The 17,837-nt window shown below is 40.9% G+C and overlaps 1 protein-coding gene across 1 annotated transcript in view; it reads left to right on the plus strand.

The window, feature by feature from the left end:
• Window positions 1–17,214, plus strand: part of GLDC (glycine decarboxylase) — a 95,774-nt gene extending 78,560 nt beyond the window's left edge. The window contains exons 21-25 of the mRNA XM_059411680.1: window positions 945–1,056; window positions 8,408–8,503; window positions 13,046–13,218; window positions 15,108–15,188; window positions 16,500–17,214. Coding sequence (XP_059267663.1) covers window positions 945–1,056; window positions 8,408–8,503; window positions 13,046–13,218; window positions 15,108–15,188; window positions 16,500–16,643 — 606 coding nt within the window. The 3' untranslated portion in view covers window positions 16,644–17,214. The remainder of the gene's footprint in view (window positions 1–944; window positions 1,057–8,407; window positions 8,504–13,045; window positions 13,219–15,107; window positions 15,189–16,499) is intronic.
• Window positions 17,215–17,837: the final 623 nt, after the last annotated feature.

Consider the following 17,837-nt stretch of genomic DNA (forward strand, 5'->3'; position numbering starts at 1 on the left):
AACATAAGCTCTCCCAAGTGCATGTAATCTAAGATGCTTTTTCCTCTTTTTTTTTTAAATTTAAATTCAGCTATTTAACATATTATTTGTTTCAGAGGTAGATAACACCCAGTGCTCATTATAACATATACCCTCCCAATGTCCATCACCCAGTTACCCCATCCCTCCACCTTCCTTTTCTCCAGCAACTCTCAGTTTATTTCTTGTGATCAAGAGTCTCTTGTTCTGGGGCACCTGGGTGGCTCAGTGAGTTAAAGCCTCTGCCTTTGGCTCAGGTCATGATCCCAGAGTCCTGGGATTGAGCCCCGCATGAGGCTCTCTGCTCAGGGGGGAGCCTGCTTCCTCCTCTCTCTGTCTCTGCCTGCCTCTCCGCCTACTAGTGATCTCTGTCTGTCAAATAAATAAATAAATAAATAAATCTTTAAAAAAAAAAAAGTCTCATTCTTTTTTCTTCCTTAGATAAAACACAGTCAGCAGCCAATTTTACCTTGTTGTAAGCTTTGTTACTTTGTTACTATCATAAGAAATACAAAGTCATGTACCAAGGAGAAAACTAAAATTTATTGAGAATTTATTTATTTTTTAAAGATTTTATTTATTTATTTGACAGACAAATGACAAGGAAGCAGAGAGACAGGCAGAGAGAAAGAGAGGGGGAAGCAGGCTCCCTGCTGAGCAGAGAGCCCGATGTGGGGCTCGATTTCAGGACCCTGAGATCATGACCTGAGCTGAAGGCAGAGGCATTAAGCCACTGAGCCACCCAGGCACCCCGAGAATTTATTTAGATAAGACTGGCAGACCTCCTTGTTGGGATTTTATACCCATCTGTAATCCAGAGTGATAGCTGACTTCCTTTGTAAGTCAGATTTTTGGGGGTGTCCTTGATTGGTGTCCATTAGTTTTACTTATTCTGTGGTTGATGACTCTTTCTCTCTCTGTTGCAGATGATGGGAGGCAAGGGCCTTAAACAGGCCACAGAAATTGCTATATTAAATGCCAACTACATGGCCAAGCGATTAGAAAAACACTACAGAGTCCTTTTCCGGGGTGCAAGAGGCAAGTATCAACCTTAGTTTACCATCACCTTGGTATCAACCTTAGTTTACCATCACCTTGGTATCAACCTTAGTTTACCATCACCTTGGTTTTTTTCTTGACCAAGTTTCACCTAATGATTTTCTACAGTGGGTAGGAAATTTCCGTTTCTTAGCATATACCAGAGAAAAGCATAGATTTTTTGGAAATAACTTCTATTTAGTGAACAGTTTAGGAGTATTAGTATTAGTATGAGTATTTGGAAGGCTGTGTGATGCAGTTCGTGTACACAGCTCAGGTCAACAAGGAGCTACACCCACTGAGAGATGCATACATAAATACTGAGAGCTCATTACCTCACAAAGTGCTATGGGAATGCCTCTAGAAGAGTGGAGTAATTCAGACTGGACAGAGGAGGGGTGAAATAATTGGGAGAGACTTCTAGGAGGAGCCCCTTGAGATGAACCTGGATGAGAGAGGAGCGGACCCCGGTAAACAGAGACTACAACAAGCCAGAATTGTCTAGGTGGTGGGAGGCTTTGGCTGGGGTTGATAGGTGGGATAGGAGGAAGGGAAACAGATGAAGAATGAACTTGGAGAGGCAGCTTGGGGCCTTGAAGATCTCAAAAGGCTCTTAGCTTTATCCTTGAGCCAGATGACAGCCATGAAAGGTTTTTTGATCAGGGGAATGACAGGGTTAGGAGAATGATAAAGTCATTAAGAAAATTGGGAGGGGATGAACATCCTATTAGAAGTAAAAACAATAGGACTTAGTTACTGATTATTTGAGTGTGAAGAGAATTTCTGTGTAAGCCTCTTAACGCTGACAATAGAGGTACAATAGTTGGAATAATAGAAGGGGGAACGAAGTTACCCTGGAAGATGGGGAGGGGATGGAGCCAGATTTGCAGAAATCTGGCTTTGGGCACAGACTCTACGAGCAGACTCTTAGAAATGGTGAAACCCAAGGAAAGAGTTTTGAGTAAATAGGGCAAGACCCGTCAAGCAGATGGCTACACTAACAGGGATGAGCAAGAAAGGAGTACCTGGTGAGGGAGGGTTCCATGCTTGAGGCAGCCGTAGGGCCTCTGCATTTGTCACAGTACCTCTCCCAAGAAAAGCCCCTGCTGGTCCTGTGTGTCTCTGTTCTGGTTACACCTCCTCCCTGAAGCCCTCTTATCCTGGCAGAGAGAACTACTCCTTCCCTTGTTCTCTCCACGACTGAAGATTTCTCCCTCTCGGTTTCTTGTCTGGCTCTCTCCATCAGACCTTGAACTCCTGCAGGATAAAGACTGTGCCTGCTTCCACTCTCTAGCACGTATACCTGTCAGTCATGCCTGGCCAACCATAAATGTATGCAGTGTTGCACAGCAGAAACAGACTGGTCTTATGACATGAGTCTTAAAAAGAACCTTGCCTTTAACAGTTGTGAACATTTTGGTCACCTTTGAAAGAATTGGGACAAAAATGATAAGGCAGATGCCAAATAGAAATGAGCTGAGAAATGGATTGAGGGTGGGGAAAAGAAGGGAGAGGCATTCATGGTTTGGGGGAGTTATTCATGGTAGTGAAGGCAGCGGACAGGTGGGAGCTACTGCAATAGGATGCAGTTTTGTTTTGAAATAAGAAAAGAACATGATTTGGGCACCTGGGTGGCTCAGTTGCTAAAGCAACTGCCTTCGGCTCAGGTCATGATCCTGGAGTCCCGGGATCAAGTCCTGCATCGGGCTCCCTGCTTGGCAGGGAGTCTGCTTCTCCCTCTGACCCACCCCTTCTCATACTCTCTCTCTCTCAAATAAATAAATAAAATCTTAAAAAAAAAAAAAAAAACACAAAGCATGATTTTAAACTGCCAGAGAAAAGGAATTGAAGAGGGGAAAGTGAAGCTACAACAGAAGGAATGATAGATGGGTGAACAAAGTCATCCTGGAGGTGATGGGAGGAAAGGGTGCTAAGAGCCAGGTAGATAGGCAGCACATTGGCTATGGGCACAGAATCAGAGACAGGGACGGATGGGGACTTGGAGGTTGGAGCAGAGGGACAGCCATCAATAAGCAGCATGGGCCACAAGAAGGAGGCCGTTCTGACTGTTTCTCTAGCTCAGGTGGAGTATATATCTACACCTGGGATCTTGCCTTAAAAATATGTACCGAAAGGGTTAGTTCTGGAGTTTGAAAATAGAAAAGCGCTAAATAACTAGAAGCTCTGGTTAGGAATGCTCCCCAGAGATTAGGAAAGAAAGTTGTGGACAATACGTCTCTAAGCAATACAGTAAAATGCTTCTGAGGTGGGTAATGAAGAATCTACAAGAACTACTAATTAATTCATTCAAACAGAGCTCCATGTATCCTGCTTATGTATTGGCCTTCAGGATTAATTAAGTATTTGTTTTGCCTGAGTGTATAAGTAATTTGTGTATGCTCACCAAAAAAATTGGGAAGATAAAAAACTATGAGGAAAGAAATATAATGATCCATGGTTTCATCAAGCAGACATAACCACAATTAATATTTTGCTATATTTCTGCTTTTACATTTAGACCATTGAAATCACATTACAAATACAGTTTGTGTCCTGTTTTTTTGTTTGTTTGTTTGTTTTTAATTAATTTTTTATTTTTTATAAACATATATTTTTTATCCCCAGGGGTACAGGTCTGTGAATCACCAGGTTTTACACACTTCACAGCACTCACCAAAGCACATACCCTCCCCAATGTCCATGTGTCCTGTTTTTTTAACTTATCTTATATTGTGATCATTTCCCCTTGTCCTTAAATGTTATTTGAAAGTAGCTACGTTGGTTCTATTATATGGATATACCAGGATCTAGGTATAATGTTTTCCCCCTAGTTGTTTGCTTTACATTTGTAACAATGCTGCAACAAATACCTTTTTTATTTAGATTTTTAAAAAACATTTCTGATTATTTCCTGAGGTTAGAGCTGTAGAAGAAAAATTGCTATCTCAGAGAATGAATGCATTTAAGCTCTTGGTATGTGTGGCCTGGTTGTCCCCACAGAGAATTTGTACCAATTTATTTCATGCTAATAGCATATGAAGTGACCATCACACGAGGGCCTCGTGAATACCAGGTGCCAGGCTGAAAAGACACCACCAACAAAAACAAAGTATCTTTGCCATTCTGGTGGTTGAAAAAATGATCTTTTTGTTTTAATTGACAAGCTTTAGGGTGTTTTTGTTTTTCTGTTTTTTTTTTTTAAGGTATTTGAAATTTACTTATGATTAACTTTATTTGAAAACTTCATTGAGGCAGAATGCATATACCATACAAATGACCCACTTTAAATGTACGATTCACAATTTTTAGTGTGTTCACACAGATGTGCAGTCTGAAGTTTAGTTTTTTATTTTTATTTTTTTAAAGATTTTATTTATTTATTTGACAAACAGAGATCACAAATAGGCAGAAAGGCAGGCAGAGAGAGGGTGGGGAAGCAGGCTCCCTGCTGAGCAGAGAGCCCGATACGGGGCTCGATCCCAGGACCCTGGGATCATGACCTGAGCCGAAGGCAGAGGCTTAACCCACTGAGCCACCCAGGCGCCCCTGAAGTTTAGTTTTTTAAAGCAAGATTGCATGTGATAAAAAAAAAAAAAAATGCAAGTATCTGGACTGCATGGGGGTACAGTGGCAGTCTAGCAGAGAAAGTGAACAAGCGTTTCTCAGGTACCCACCATGAGCTTAGCATTTGAGTGACTGCTTTAAGCAGAGACGGTCTCCATCCTCGGGGATTTGCAGCACAAAATGATAGATGCAATTTCCATTTGTTCTGACATTTTATCCCAGAATTAAATAATAAATTGTATTTCTCATCCCACGCAGAGATATATTGGTGATTACAGATTTTATTACCTAATCCCAAAGTTCATGAAATAAAAAATTGTCTCATGTTTGGTCTGGTAAAAACATTCATTATATAATTTGAAGCTGAGTGTTCTAGGGCCTAGAAAAGAATTACCACCATACCTCCCGAGGGCCAAAATAGAAATGTTCTTAATAAACACATTGTATTCCAACATGTTTAATGGCAATGTTAAAAGACCATTATTCATCTTAATCGTATTTACTAGTTCTATATAAAGGACTTTGGAATTACAGATGACTATGAGGCAATAATTTTAATGAACTCCAGGCTTCCCTTTATGAACTATTTCTTTGAGAGATTTGAAAATACCAGCTAAACCACTAAGGCTTATGGTTTTCTGAAGTAAGGAAGTGACAGGAAAGAATTGGGTTGGGGGAAAAGCAGTAGTATTTAGGATGAGGAAAGAAAGGAATTACCTCAGGTAGAATGGTATCTCTTTTTGTTTGTTTTAATGATAAATTCTTATTTATTGAAAAACAGGGGCGCCTGGGTGGTTCAGTGGGCTAAAGCCTCTGCCTTCAGCTCAGGTCATGATCCCAGGGTCCTGGGATCGAGCCCCACATCAGGCTCTTTGCTCCATGGGGAGTCTGCTTCCCTCCTCTCTCTCTGCCTGCCTCTCTGCCTACTTGTGTTCTCTGTCAAATAAAAAATTTTTAAAAAAAAATAAAAGAAAGAAAGAAAAGAAAAACATCTAGTTGAGTGTTTTTTGTTTTTTGTTTTAAGATGGAACCTTTTTCTAAAGGAGGAATTAAAAAAATTCACAGATGTCTACTCTAGTGGGAGGCTAAGCTTATGGATCTAAATGGTGTTTCTGTCAGGGGAGTAGGCAACTTTATTAGTATCCCAAAGTTTTATTTAGGTTCTAATTTCTTAAATGCCTATCCCTTTTTGACCTCAGACAAACCTAACACTGCCTGGAAATTCCTGTTCCTCAGTTGGTTTCCCAGTGTCCTTTATGGGCAGATATGGGCCTCATGTGTAGGATGGGCCTACACATCCCAGGCCAGGAAAGTGACCCTCCTGAGGCCAGAGGCCCCATCTACCTGACCTCATTTCCGAGGAAACATTCAGTTTTGCAGTTTTGATTCGATTAGTTATGGTCCCTGGATTGCATCTGAAAAGCTTGACCAAGCCCTGATTGCCCTCCTAATAAGGTTTATGAGCAATTAGTCAGTGAGTTCCATTTATTTTTTAGGCAGTCACTCTGAGGATGGGGAGCTTAGAGCCAAGCCACTTTTATTTTGGTTTTCCATCATGCCACCCTCCCCTCCTTGGTCCTTTAACTTGGTATCTTTTCAGACTCTCAGCTATAGTCATGGTTAGGCCCAGCAGGAGCATCAAATCCAAAGGAAATTCAAACTTGTGCTGATCAGTTTATGTAATTTCTACTTCAGATTGCCCTGACTCACCATATGCCATAGAAGGTTTGTGTATCTTTTCTCTTTAAAAAATACAAACAGGGCGCCTGGGTGGCTCAGTGGGTTAAGCCGCTGCCTTTGGCTCAGGTCATGATCTCAGGGTCCGGGGATCGAGTCCCGCATCGGGCTCTCTGCTCAGCAGGGAGCCTGCTTCCCTCTCTCTCTCTCTCTGCCTGCCTCTCCATCTACTTGTGATTTCTCTCTGTCAAATAAATAAATAAAATCTTTAAAAAATAATAATAAAATAAAATAAATAAAAAATACAAACAAAGATGAACATCTTGGGATCTGGCCTCTAAGAGCCACCAAGAATCAGTTTCACCCCCTTCAGGGCTCAAGTACAAAGAGAGAGAGAGATACACTGAAATTACACTGTTTCCATTGAACACCTTGGGATATGGATTTAGAAAATAACATCTGAACCTTATTTTGAAAACCGAGCTCTTTCCAAACCGCCTGGCTCTGGTGGGGGCCCTGCAGAGGCGGGCTTTGTGTTAACAGTACCGGGCGGGGCTCCGCGTGACTGAACTTCTCTTTGGAAGACTGCCCTCTGCCTGCCAGTGGGAGTGACTCCTTTCCTCCATCGTGTGTCCCTCTCCCCCTTCGCCCACTGAGCATCCTTCAGAGCAGTGAGTTCTGTTAGCCTTCTTTCTTGGGTCACTGTCACAGTGCTGGGATAGCTGCCAGAGGGTCAGAGAAGAAAGGTTAAAAGTTGAGGCTGGGCTACCAAAATGGGGTAGGGACAATTTTGTATTTAGGATTTCTAGACTTAAATGATCTCACCATTCCCACCCTCCCCAGCCACCCCCAGCCCCACCCAGTACTCCAATTGGTCGCTTCTTTTAGGTACCTTTTCCTCCCTGACTACCTAGCTAAGAATACAACCTTGTACTTTGGAATCCCACTTCCTACAAATTTAATCCCCATCATTGTTAGGAAAAATATTTTAAAAATACTCAGTGAGAGTATATTTAAAGCTTCAGGTTCTCATACTTTCGTTTTCTAACAAAACCAGTCCTTTCTTACCTAGTCATTACATAAGAAGCAGAGCAGTTACAGATGGTCTCAGGGGCTATTATTAATGACTGGAGCTGTACTCAGGCTTGAGGAATTATGTCCACTCTGTATTTATAAGTAAGATTCATTGTTTGCTGAGATTCCAGAGAAGTAGGTTAAGAAGAAGGTGTACATTATTATCTCAGGAGCAGATACTTTCTTAGAAGGAAACTCATCAGTTGTGTGAGACATGGAATTTGGATGCCCCCAGAAATGTTGTTCTATTTATGGAAATGCTGACTTAGTTGATGACTTATTCCTGCTGACGGGTGGGTGATCAAATAGCTCATGCTGAGCCGATAGCAGCCTAGGCCTGGAGGGCCATTAGTGCAAGGACTAGAGCAAAGTGAACTGACTTCCAGAGCCTTTGGCTTCTTCAGCTTCTTGCCACTTGTGGTGTGGTGTTTGACAGTCCCAATTTCTGATTCTCAGCTTGAAGCCTGAAACCAAAATCACAAGAGCCCCTTTGAAGAATCACATACAATTACGTATATGCCCTACAGATATAGGTTTACTATATATTTATATAGACTCAGAAGAAAGTTATTTGATGCTGGGGGCAGAGTTCCGAAAACAGTGTCAGTGTATCTTTAGCTCTAGAAATAATTTTGTAATAAAAGGGTCAGGCCTGTGATGATATGTTTAACTGTTGGAAGTAGATTTTATAACTACAGAGTAGAAAAAATACCATCCCCAGGAATCTCTAAGCAAATCCTGCAGCAGTACATCGGCACCTGAGTCCCAGCTCCCATCAGCCTCTTGGCTCAGGGGTGTGTTGTGCACTGAAGATCGGACACATTGACCTGACGTGTTAAAAACATCTTTATTTTTACAATTATTTTTATATTTTATATTTGATAAAGTAGATGAGGTCTTTGTTACCACAAGTAAGTTTGGCAAGTGACCATGGCTTCTTGGTACTTTGTTGATATGTGCTAAAAAGCTGATTTATTTGTTCATTTGCTTGGGTAAAACAAGCTGCTGCTAATCTTGAGCTGAAACAATTTTCCAGGTTATGTGGCTCATGAATTTATTTTGGATACAAGGCCCTTCAAAAAGTCTGCAAATATTGAAGCTGTGGATGTGGCCAAGAGGCTTCAGGATTATGGTGAGTGACCTTGTGGGAGCAACTCCTTTTAGGGCAACTCAGGTTTTTGACATTCATGCAATTTTCCATGCTGACTATGGGCCACTTCCTCAAGGCACTAACCACATGTGCAGGCACCATAATAAACTGATCCATTGGCTAAACGGTGAGCACTGGGTTCTAGGCAACCTTCAAAATGATGAGAAAACACTTTCCCTATGACTGCATTGGTAATATCCTTCAAAAGATATTAAATCATATATCCTGAATCGATAGGCATCCTAGAAAGAAGTCTTTGTAGTTAACATAATTAAAAACCCCAAAGAAAATGGTTGCTGTTTCCTATATTTCTTTATTTTTTTTACATTTTTAACTAAATTTTTAATTTAAATTCCATTACAGTTAACATACAGTATTTGTCAGTTTCAGGTGTACAATATAGTGATTCAACATTTCCATACATTACTCAGTGCTTATCATGATAAATGTACATTCCCAGCACCTATTTCACACATCTCCCCCACATCCCCTCTGGTCATCATCAGTTTGATCTCTGTAGTCACGAATCTATTTCTTGGTTTGCCTATCCCTCTTTTTTCCGCTCTTTGTTGATTTGTTTTGTTTCTTAAATTCCACATACGGGTGAAATCATAGGATACTTGTTTTTCTGTGACTAATTTATTTTGCTTAGCATTATACTCTCTAACTCCCATCTGTGTTGTTGCAAATGGCAAGATTTTAAGCTTTTTTTTTTTTTATGGCAGAATAATACTTCATATACAACATCTTCTTTATCCATTCTTCAGTTGGTGGACATTTGGGCTCTTGCTCACAATTGGCTATTGCTGATAGTGCTGCTCTAAACACTGGGTGCATGTGTCCCTTTGAATCAGTAGTTTTGTGTCCTTTAGGTAAATACCTACTAGTTCAATTGCTGGGTCATAGGGTAGCTCTATTTTTAACTTTTTGAGGACGCTCCGTGCTGTGATCAAGAGTGGCTGCACCAGCTTGCATTTCCACTAACAGTGCAAGGGGGTTCCTTTTGTCCACATCATCGCCAACACTTGTTTCTTGTGTTTTTTAAGTTAGCCATTCTGACAGTTATGAAGTAATATCTTAGAGTTTTGATTTGCATTTCCCTGATAATGAGTCATGTCAAGCATCTTTTTTATATATCTTGTGGCCATTTGGATGTCCTCTTTGCAGAAGTATCTGTACATGTCTTCTGCCTTCTTTTAATTGGATTATTTGGTTTTTTTTGTATGTGTGTGTTGTCTTGCTTATATTTCTGGTAAATTCTTACTCCTTTTCCACTCTTGGTAAACAAAGGAGTTCATGAAGAGATAAGTTGATGTAATGGTTAAGGAAGTAGAGCAGGTAACGAATAGAAGTGTTCGAGACCAATGAATGGCATTTGAGTGTTACAAGCACCTCAGTTGTGGCATAGCTGTTTTAGCTGTTTCTGTAGATGAAGGAGTAGGCTTCCCTCACCTTATGAAGAGTTTCTTCCACCATAGGAATATGGTTTCATAAAGACAGTGCAGTTTTCTGGGAAGAATTTTGAAAAACACAGGCCCTTCATGAATTAGTGGATGTTCATTCAGCACAGTCCTTATTGAAATATATGTTTTAGTGCCATTATCAATAATATCAAAGACACGTCTATTCTCCGGCTAAGGTGGGGAGAACTTTGCCTTTCAGTGGGTGTGGAGTTCTATCTGAATTTTAATAATTTGAATAACTTCTCTTAATAAGGAAAGTGAAAGCTTCAAAAATTTAATAGTTTCCCTAGTGCATCATAACGGGAGTCCCACATGTGTAGCTCATTCCTCTCCTGAAAGCACGATCTTATTATGCAGAGTTATAATATGTGCAGTGGGAAAGCCAGAGAAAGTTTTCATTAATGAAATTAGCAGTTACTCCCTCAAAATCTCTTGGATGCTCCTGTAACCTGACGTGGCCTTCAGGCGAATGACTGAGTGATGGGCGATTCATGCAGGCTATAGATTCACCTCTGAGCTTTCTTGTCTGCCTTACATGTCTGGCAGCAGCAGCATCTGCAGGGAGGGACAGGGCAGGTGAGGAGGAAGTTGTCACTGAAGTTACAACCCAGTACTTCAAAGTCTTGGTCTATCTCCAACCTTGACATTATTTTGACGTTTGATAGGGGGATTGCCATACTTGCCCCAAGTCTAGGTTGTACAGGTGCCTAGCGTTTTGTAAACACCTCAGAACGAACATGTTTAATTAAAGTGAGAGAATGAGGTGCCTGGCTGGCTGGCTGTGGAGCATGCAACTCTTGACCTCGGGTCGTGAGTTCGAGCTCCACATTGGGTGTAGAGATTACTTGAATAAACTTTTTAAAAAAATGTGAGAGGATGAATGAATAGCTAAGTAAAATAAACAAATAAAAGTCCATCAAAAAACCCCAAAACGGCAATTGCGAATGACAACACAGATTCTTAATCACACTTACTGGATCAGAGTTTCCAGGTAACCTGTATATTTAACAAGTACCCCACAGATGAGTCTTAACAGCAAAAGATGGAGCACGCTGCCCTGGGGGAGAAGTTTCCAAATTTAGTAATAAAAGTCACCAGGGAGTTTTTAAGACTCATAGATTTCTGAGCCTTACTTTGGACTTCCTGAATCAGGGTGAAGATCCAAGAATCTGTGTTCCCAAGACAACTCTGATGGTTTTAAGATACAGGAGCTGCTGTAGCAGAATATGTTGGGCTGAATTTGCTCACACATGAAATTGAGGTTGGACTTCATGGGTAATGAGATTAGCTTGTTTTAAAAAAATAAATGCTTTTCTGGTTTGAATGACATAGTTATATGTCTTTGTGAAAACTTAACTAAATAATTTAAGATTTGTGCATTTTACTTTATGTAAATTTTATCACAAATACATGTGAACAAATACGAAATTCTAGTTCATAATATGCATGCTGAAGTATTTAAAAGAACAGTGCAGTGATGACTGAAGCATACATTGAAATGCATCAAAACTAAGGTGGAGGGGCGCCTGGGTGGCTCAGTGGGTTATAGCCTCTGCCTTTGGCTCAGGTCATGATCCCAGGGTTCTGGGATTGAGCCCCCGTGTTAGAATCTGCTCGGCAGGGAGCCTGCTTCCTCCTCTCTCTCTCTCTGCCTGCCTCTCTGCCTACTTGTGATCTGTCAAATAAATAAATAAAATCTTTAAAAAAAAAAACAAACAAACTAAGGTGGAAGAATGAATACCTGATTAAGCAAACAGCATTATTTTAGAATCTAGGTGAATGGTATATAGGTATTCATTCACTCTGTAGTCTTCTCAACTTACTGTTTGAAAATGTTTATAACATGTTGAGGAGACAGTTCCTTCAAGCACACAGACATGACCCTAAAGCACCCCATGTGATTTATGCAGATCAGAATTTGGCAACCATTTAAAATTAACTGACCGGTATAGCAGCTTTGGGGCTGTTCATCATCTTTTAACAGTTTCATAGAAAAAGGGTAAGAAGTGGGAAAAGGTGATTTTAGCCTTTGTCCAGGAAATCTCTCTGAAGCCTGTGTCTTGTTGATTCATTTTACATATGAAAACTTTTGGAAACAGAAATACGTTCAGTCTGTATTCAGTGTAAAGACAAAAGGCTTTCCGTGTACCAGTCAAGCCTCAGTTTCGTCATCTTTGGCTGTTAAGACTCATCTGTGGGGGGTGCCTGGGTGGCTCAGTCATTAAGCATCTGCCTTTGGCTCAGGTCATGATCCCAGGGTCCTGGGATCAAGCCCCACATCAGGCTCCCTGCTCAGTGGGAAGCCTACTTCTCCCTCTCCCGCTCCCCCTGCTTGTGTTCCCTTTCTCACTGTGTCTTTCTCTGTCAAATAAGTAAATAAAATCTTAAAAAAAAAGACTTATATGTGGGATGCTTACTAAATACACAGGTTACCTGGAAACTCGGATCCAGTAGGTGTGATTAAGAATCTGTGTTGTCATTCTCAGTTGCTATTTTGAAGTGAGTAATACTCACTTCAGGCTTATGGTTGCTATATTGTTATTTAACTTGTGATAGGCTATGATATTTTAATTTCTCTTATACCTGTAATACACAAGCATTGTAGATTCTAAAACAAAACCAAAGGAAATAAAAATAGTTTATATTTTGGTGATAACCCCTATTAAAATTCTAGTATTTATTCTTCAAGGTGTCTTCCTTCATAATAAATACTTTGTCACTTTTTTTATAAAAATGGAATATCATTATTATGTAGCTTGCTTTTTTTGACTTCATATTTTTTAATGTTTACCCAATTTACAAATACAAATTTACTTACATTTGAATGGCAATTTATTTATTGTTTGGATACCCTGTAAAACTTAGTTAACCGATCGTCTATTGTTGGATGTTTATTTCCCCTATTTTTCTTTTTCTTGCATAAACAGTGCTGAGATGCAAATTATATATGTAAGCACATTTATCCAGTGATTTCCTTGGGATAAATTTTAAGACGGGGAGGGTCTCTTCTAAATTGGAGAGGTCAAAGTTAATGACACAAATTCCCCTATTTCCTTCACAGGCTTTCATGCCCCTACCATGTCCTGGCCGGTGGCAGGGACTCTCATGGTTGAGCCTACTGAGTCAGAGGACAAGGCAGAGCTGGATAGATTCTGTGATGCCTTGATCAGCATTCGTCAGGAAATCGCTGACATTGAGGAGGGCCGCATTGACCCCAGGGTCAATCCACTGAAGGTGTGTAGGCACTGGTACTTTATCCAAAATGTTCCATAGAGAAGATTGGGTATGGCAGTGTGCCAACAACTCCTGAACTCCCATCAGAAGATGAGATTATTCTTGCCTAGAATAAGAGGATTCTTCTGAAAAAATTCATTACTTGCAAATTTAAATGTTCTTGAACAACGTAGTAGCAGTTACTCAAGCACAATGTGGATGTTTTGAGATATGTTTAAATTTTGTTTATGTAATTTTTTTGTCATTGTGGGAGGCATATCTCCCACATGTACCTGACTGGTTGCCAAAGGAGGGATCAGAGGCTGAAGAACTGTGTAGTTGGGGAGTCTTACCATTCTGTGTATCTGTTTGATACACTCTAGTGAGATTATTTACCTTACAAACTCTGGATAAAGACAAGTTCTTATATTGGAGCAGTTATTGCTTAGAACATCTAATTGGTAATTGGCCTTTTATAATGTTATGGCCTATTTTGGAGAAAATCTGAAACATGTTTGTTGTGAGCTTGTGAGTCTAGTCTCTTGTTAGGTCCAGACATTAAGCTGGGGGTGGGGGGTCATGAATTGAATGTGAAGACTATGGTTGTGCTATTGTGGTCCCAAGCCAGAGAACAAGTCTGAGATGGTTGGGGAAGCTCAGGCAAGTTCCAGAGTGTCCAGCTGAGGGCAGAGTACCTGGGCCAAAGGCTGTCAGGAGAAGGGATCTTGCTTATTATTATTACTTCTCTTTTCTGTGGATACTGCTGATTCTAAGGACTTAGGCCATCTTTAAAAATGGCAGTAGAAATCTAAAGAACGTAATACTGAGTTACAAAAACAAGTGGGGAATAATATTCACAGAATGATAATTAAGATTTTAAAATGTGCCCAACTCTGCTATATGCTATTTATGCATATATATGCAGTAATAGTATAAAAACAACCAGCATGGTGAACACCAAATTCAACATAGTGGTTATCACTGGGGAGTAGGGTTAGAGATGAGATGGATGGAATATGTAGGCAGCCTCAACTGTATCTGCAAGGTTTTTTTTTTTTTTATTTGACACAGAAAAGGAGAGCACAAGCAGGGGGAGGGGTGGGCAGAGGGAGAAGCAGGCTCCCCACTGAGTGGGGATCCCTATGAGGGGCTTGATTCTAGGACCTGTGGTTCATGACCTGAGCCGAAGGCAGCTGCACGACCGACTGAGCCACCCAGGTGCCCCTGTTTATTTTTTTAAAGATTTCTATATTTTGAGATAATGAGTTAGCACATGTGGGGATGGGCAGGGGCAGAGGGAGAAGGAGAATTCAAGCTGACTCCCAGCAAAGCATGGAACCTGACACAGGGCTCGGTCTCAGGACCCTGAGATCATGATCTGAGCCAAAACCAAGAGTTGGACACTTACCTCAAGGAGCCAGCCACCCAGGTGCCTGTCTGCAATGATTATTATTTTTTTTTTTAAGATTTTATTTATTTATTTGACAGACAGAGACCACAAGTAGGCAGAGAGAGAGGAGGAAGCAGGCTCCTTGTTGAGCAGAGAGCCCGATGCGGGGCTCGATCCCAGAACCCTGGGATCATGACCCGAGCTGAAGGCAGAGGCCTTAGCCCACTGAGCCACCCAGGTGCCCCTGCAATGATTATTTTAAAAGGTTAAGCACATATGACAAAATGTTGATTTATGTTGGTTGGGTGGTAGATGTTCTAATATATTACCATAACTTTCTGACATTTGAAATGCTTCACAATAAAAAGTTTCCTATCAATTTTTCCCCCTTAAGTTGAAATTAAACAAAACAACCGCTCTGTGTCTCTGGGCTTCTATCAGCTCACTGCCTGAAACAAAGCACGGGAGGAGGAGGCAGTGTTCTAGTCTGATCCCTTTCCTAACTGTGTGTCTGTTTCAGATGTCTCCACACTCCCTGACCTGCGTCACATCCTCACACTGGGATCGGCCTTATTCCAGAGAGGTGGCAGCATTCCCACTTGTAAGTTCACCTCTGAAGCTGCACGCGCCAGCTGGTAGTGTTCATGTGTGTATGAAGGGCCATCGCCGATCCGGTGGGGCTCCCATCCTTACAGCTGCATTATAGTAACTATATGTGGGATGCTTTTTTTTTCTAATATAAAGATTTTATTTATTTATTTATTTATTTATTTGAGTGTAAGAGAGAGAGAGAGAACAGGGGGTGGGGAGGAACAGAGAGAGAGGTACAAGCAGACTCCACGGTGAGCACGGAGTCCAATGTGGGGCTCAGTCTCAGACCTTGAGACCATGACTTGAGCTGAAATCAAGAGTTGGATGCTTAACCGACTGAGCTGCCCAGGCGCCCCTATGTGGGACACTTTCTTAAATGGGTCATGACAAGTGATGCAGAGCGCAGGCATAGGTTTGGGAATCCACCAGGTACACGGTGGAGGAAGACCAAATAGGAGTCCCTGCCAAATTTCTACTGTCCTCCAACAGGGAGATAGCTCCAAATGCACCAAATACAGCCTTTGTTTCCTTTCTGATTCTTACATGTAAAAGGTACTCTATAGTCTGTTTGGCAGGGTGGAGACAAGAGTCAAAAGTTGGGATTTTGGGGGACAGTAACAAAGGGATTGCTTTTAGCTTTTTTTGTATTGGAATATAGTTGACAATGTTACATTAGTTTCAGGTATACCATATAGTGATTTGACAACTTGGTACAATGTGTTGTGTTCACCACAAGGGTAGCTGTCATCTGTCACCATACAAAATGCTCTTATAATACTCTTGACTCTGTTTCCTGTATTGTACCTTTTATCTCCCTGACTTATTCATTCCATACCTGGAAGTGTGTACCTCCCACTCCCCTTCACCCATTTTGCCCATTCCCCACACCCTCCCCTCTGTCAACTGTCAGTTCTCTGTGTTTATGGTTCTGTTTCTTTTTTGTTTTTTAGATACATGTAAGTGAAATCATATGATACTTGTTTTTCTCTGATGTATTTCACTTAGCATAATACTCTCTAGGTCAATCCATGTTGTTACAAATGGCAAGCTCTCATTCTTTTTCATGGCTGAGTAACATTTGTGTGTGTGTGTGTGTGTGTGCGCGCACGCGCGCGTCTTTATCCTCTGTTGGACACTTGGGTTGCTTCCATATTTTGGCTACCATAAATAATGCTGCAATAAAAATAGTGTGGGTTTTACCTTTTATATTTTTGGGCACTTATTGGGGGTTAGGCTGTGGGAACATCACTGTAATCTCTTCTTTCCCCAAGAGAAATGTTTCAGAATACCCCAGAACATTCCCATCTTTTGTCCCTTGCAGCCCTTTGTGAAACCAGAGAACAAATTCTGGCCAACCATTGCCCGGATTGATGACATCTACGGAGATCAGCACCTGGTTTGCACCTGCCCACCCATGGAAGTTTATGAGTCCCCATTTTCTGAACAGAAGAGGGCCTCTTCTTAGTCCTGTCTCCCTAAGTTCAAGTAACTGACTTGATGTCTCACTATGGAGCATTTGATGAGCAAGAGCTGTATAATTTTCCATCCCAGACTCAACTTGGGGTTTTATATACTGTGTATATTTTTGTAATTTCTGTCAAGGTAAATGTAAATACCATTAGCACAGTGAGTGGAAACTCATTGGAAGTCTGATACGCCTCAGTGGCTGCTTTCGTATGTAGTAGTTGATGTTCAAGTTGCCTTGATGTTCAAGTTGCCATTTAGTTTTTTGCATAGAAAATTTGGGGTGTGCTAGGAACTTTAACTTTTGATGTAGGAAGTTCAGAGACATGATTGATAGAGGTTCTACTGTAAACTCTGATAGATTCTTGTTCCAAATAAGTCCTTGTGGACTGTGCCATCTGTGAGAAATCCCAGGGCAAATGTTTACATTTTATATACACTGAAGAAAATTTTTCTCTAATTTGCCTAATCTATAGTAGCATTTCTGAGTGTTTTCCATTTTCCATGTGTGTGGTTTGCATTTGTCTGCAATTATTAGTATTCTAATAAAAGCATTTCAATTTGAAGAATGCCTTCTTGGTCTGTCTTTTCGATCTTCTTTCTACATAGCCCAGGTTCGGAGAGATTTGAAGGGCAGTGAGAATACCCAACCCAATAGCCATTTTTACATGATCAGTTTTGTCTAGCGGTTTTTCCTCATTAGACACTAATAGAAGAGATAATAAGCCAAGGTCTAGTGTTCTTCAGTCTTCCCGTTGTGCCTTCCTTTGCATGTTGTCATCATCCTCATGGTTTTCAGATGGCTGCTGTGATGTATTGACATCACATAACCATTTTAGATAGGAAAAAGGGAGGAAAACAAAAGGCAAATTCCATCCACATTAACTTCTTTTGAAATGCTTTCTCAGAGATTCCACCCAGTAACTTCTGCTTGCTTTTATCGGGCCAGAATTGTTTCACATTGCCGCTTCTAGCTGCAAGGTAGTATGAGGAGGTCTTTTACCTGGGTATGTTAGTGCCCCAAAGAAAATCAGGAGTTTGTTAGATAAATTAAAGGGAGGAAATGGATTTTACGTACCCAACTACCACACCTGCCACAAAATAACTATCCCCTAGAAACAGCAAATGTTTCAGAGTTTCTTCCCTGATTGTGAGCACTTGTTCAATTCCTGATTACTTGGTTCTTTGCAGCTCA

Source organism: Mustela nigripes, chromosome 9, assembly GCF_022355385.1.
Source record: "Mustela nigripes isolate SB6536 chromosome 9, MUSNIG.SB6536, whole genome shotgun sequence".
Classification (NCBI taxonomy): Eukaryota; Metazoa; Chordata; class Mammalia; order Carnivora; family Mustelidae; genus Mustela; species Mustela nigripes.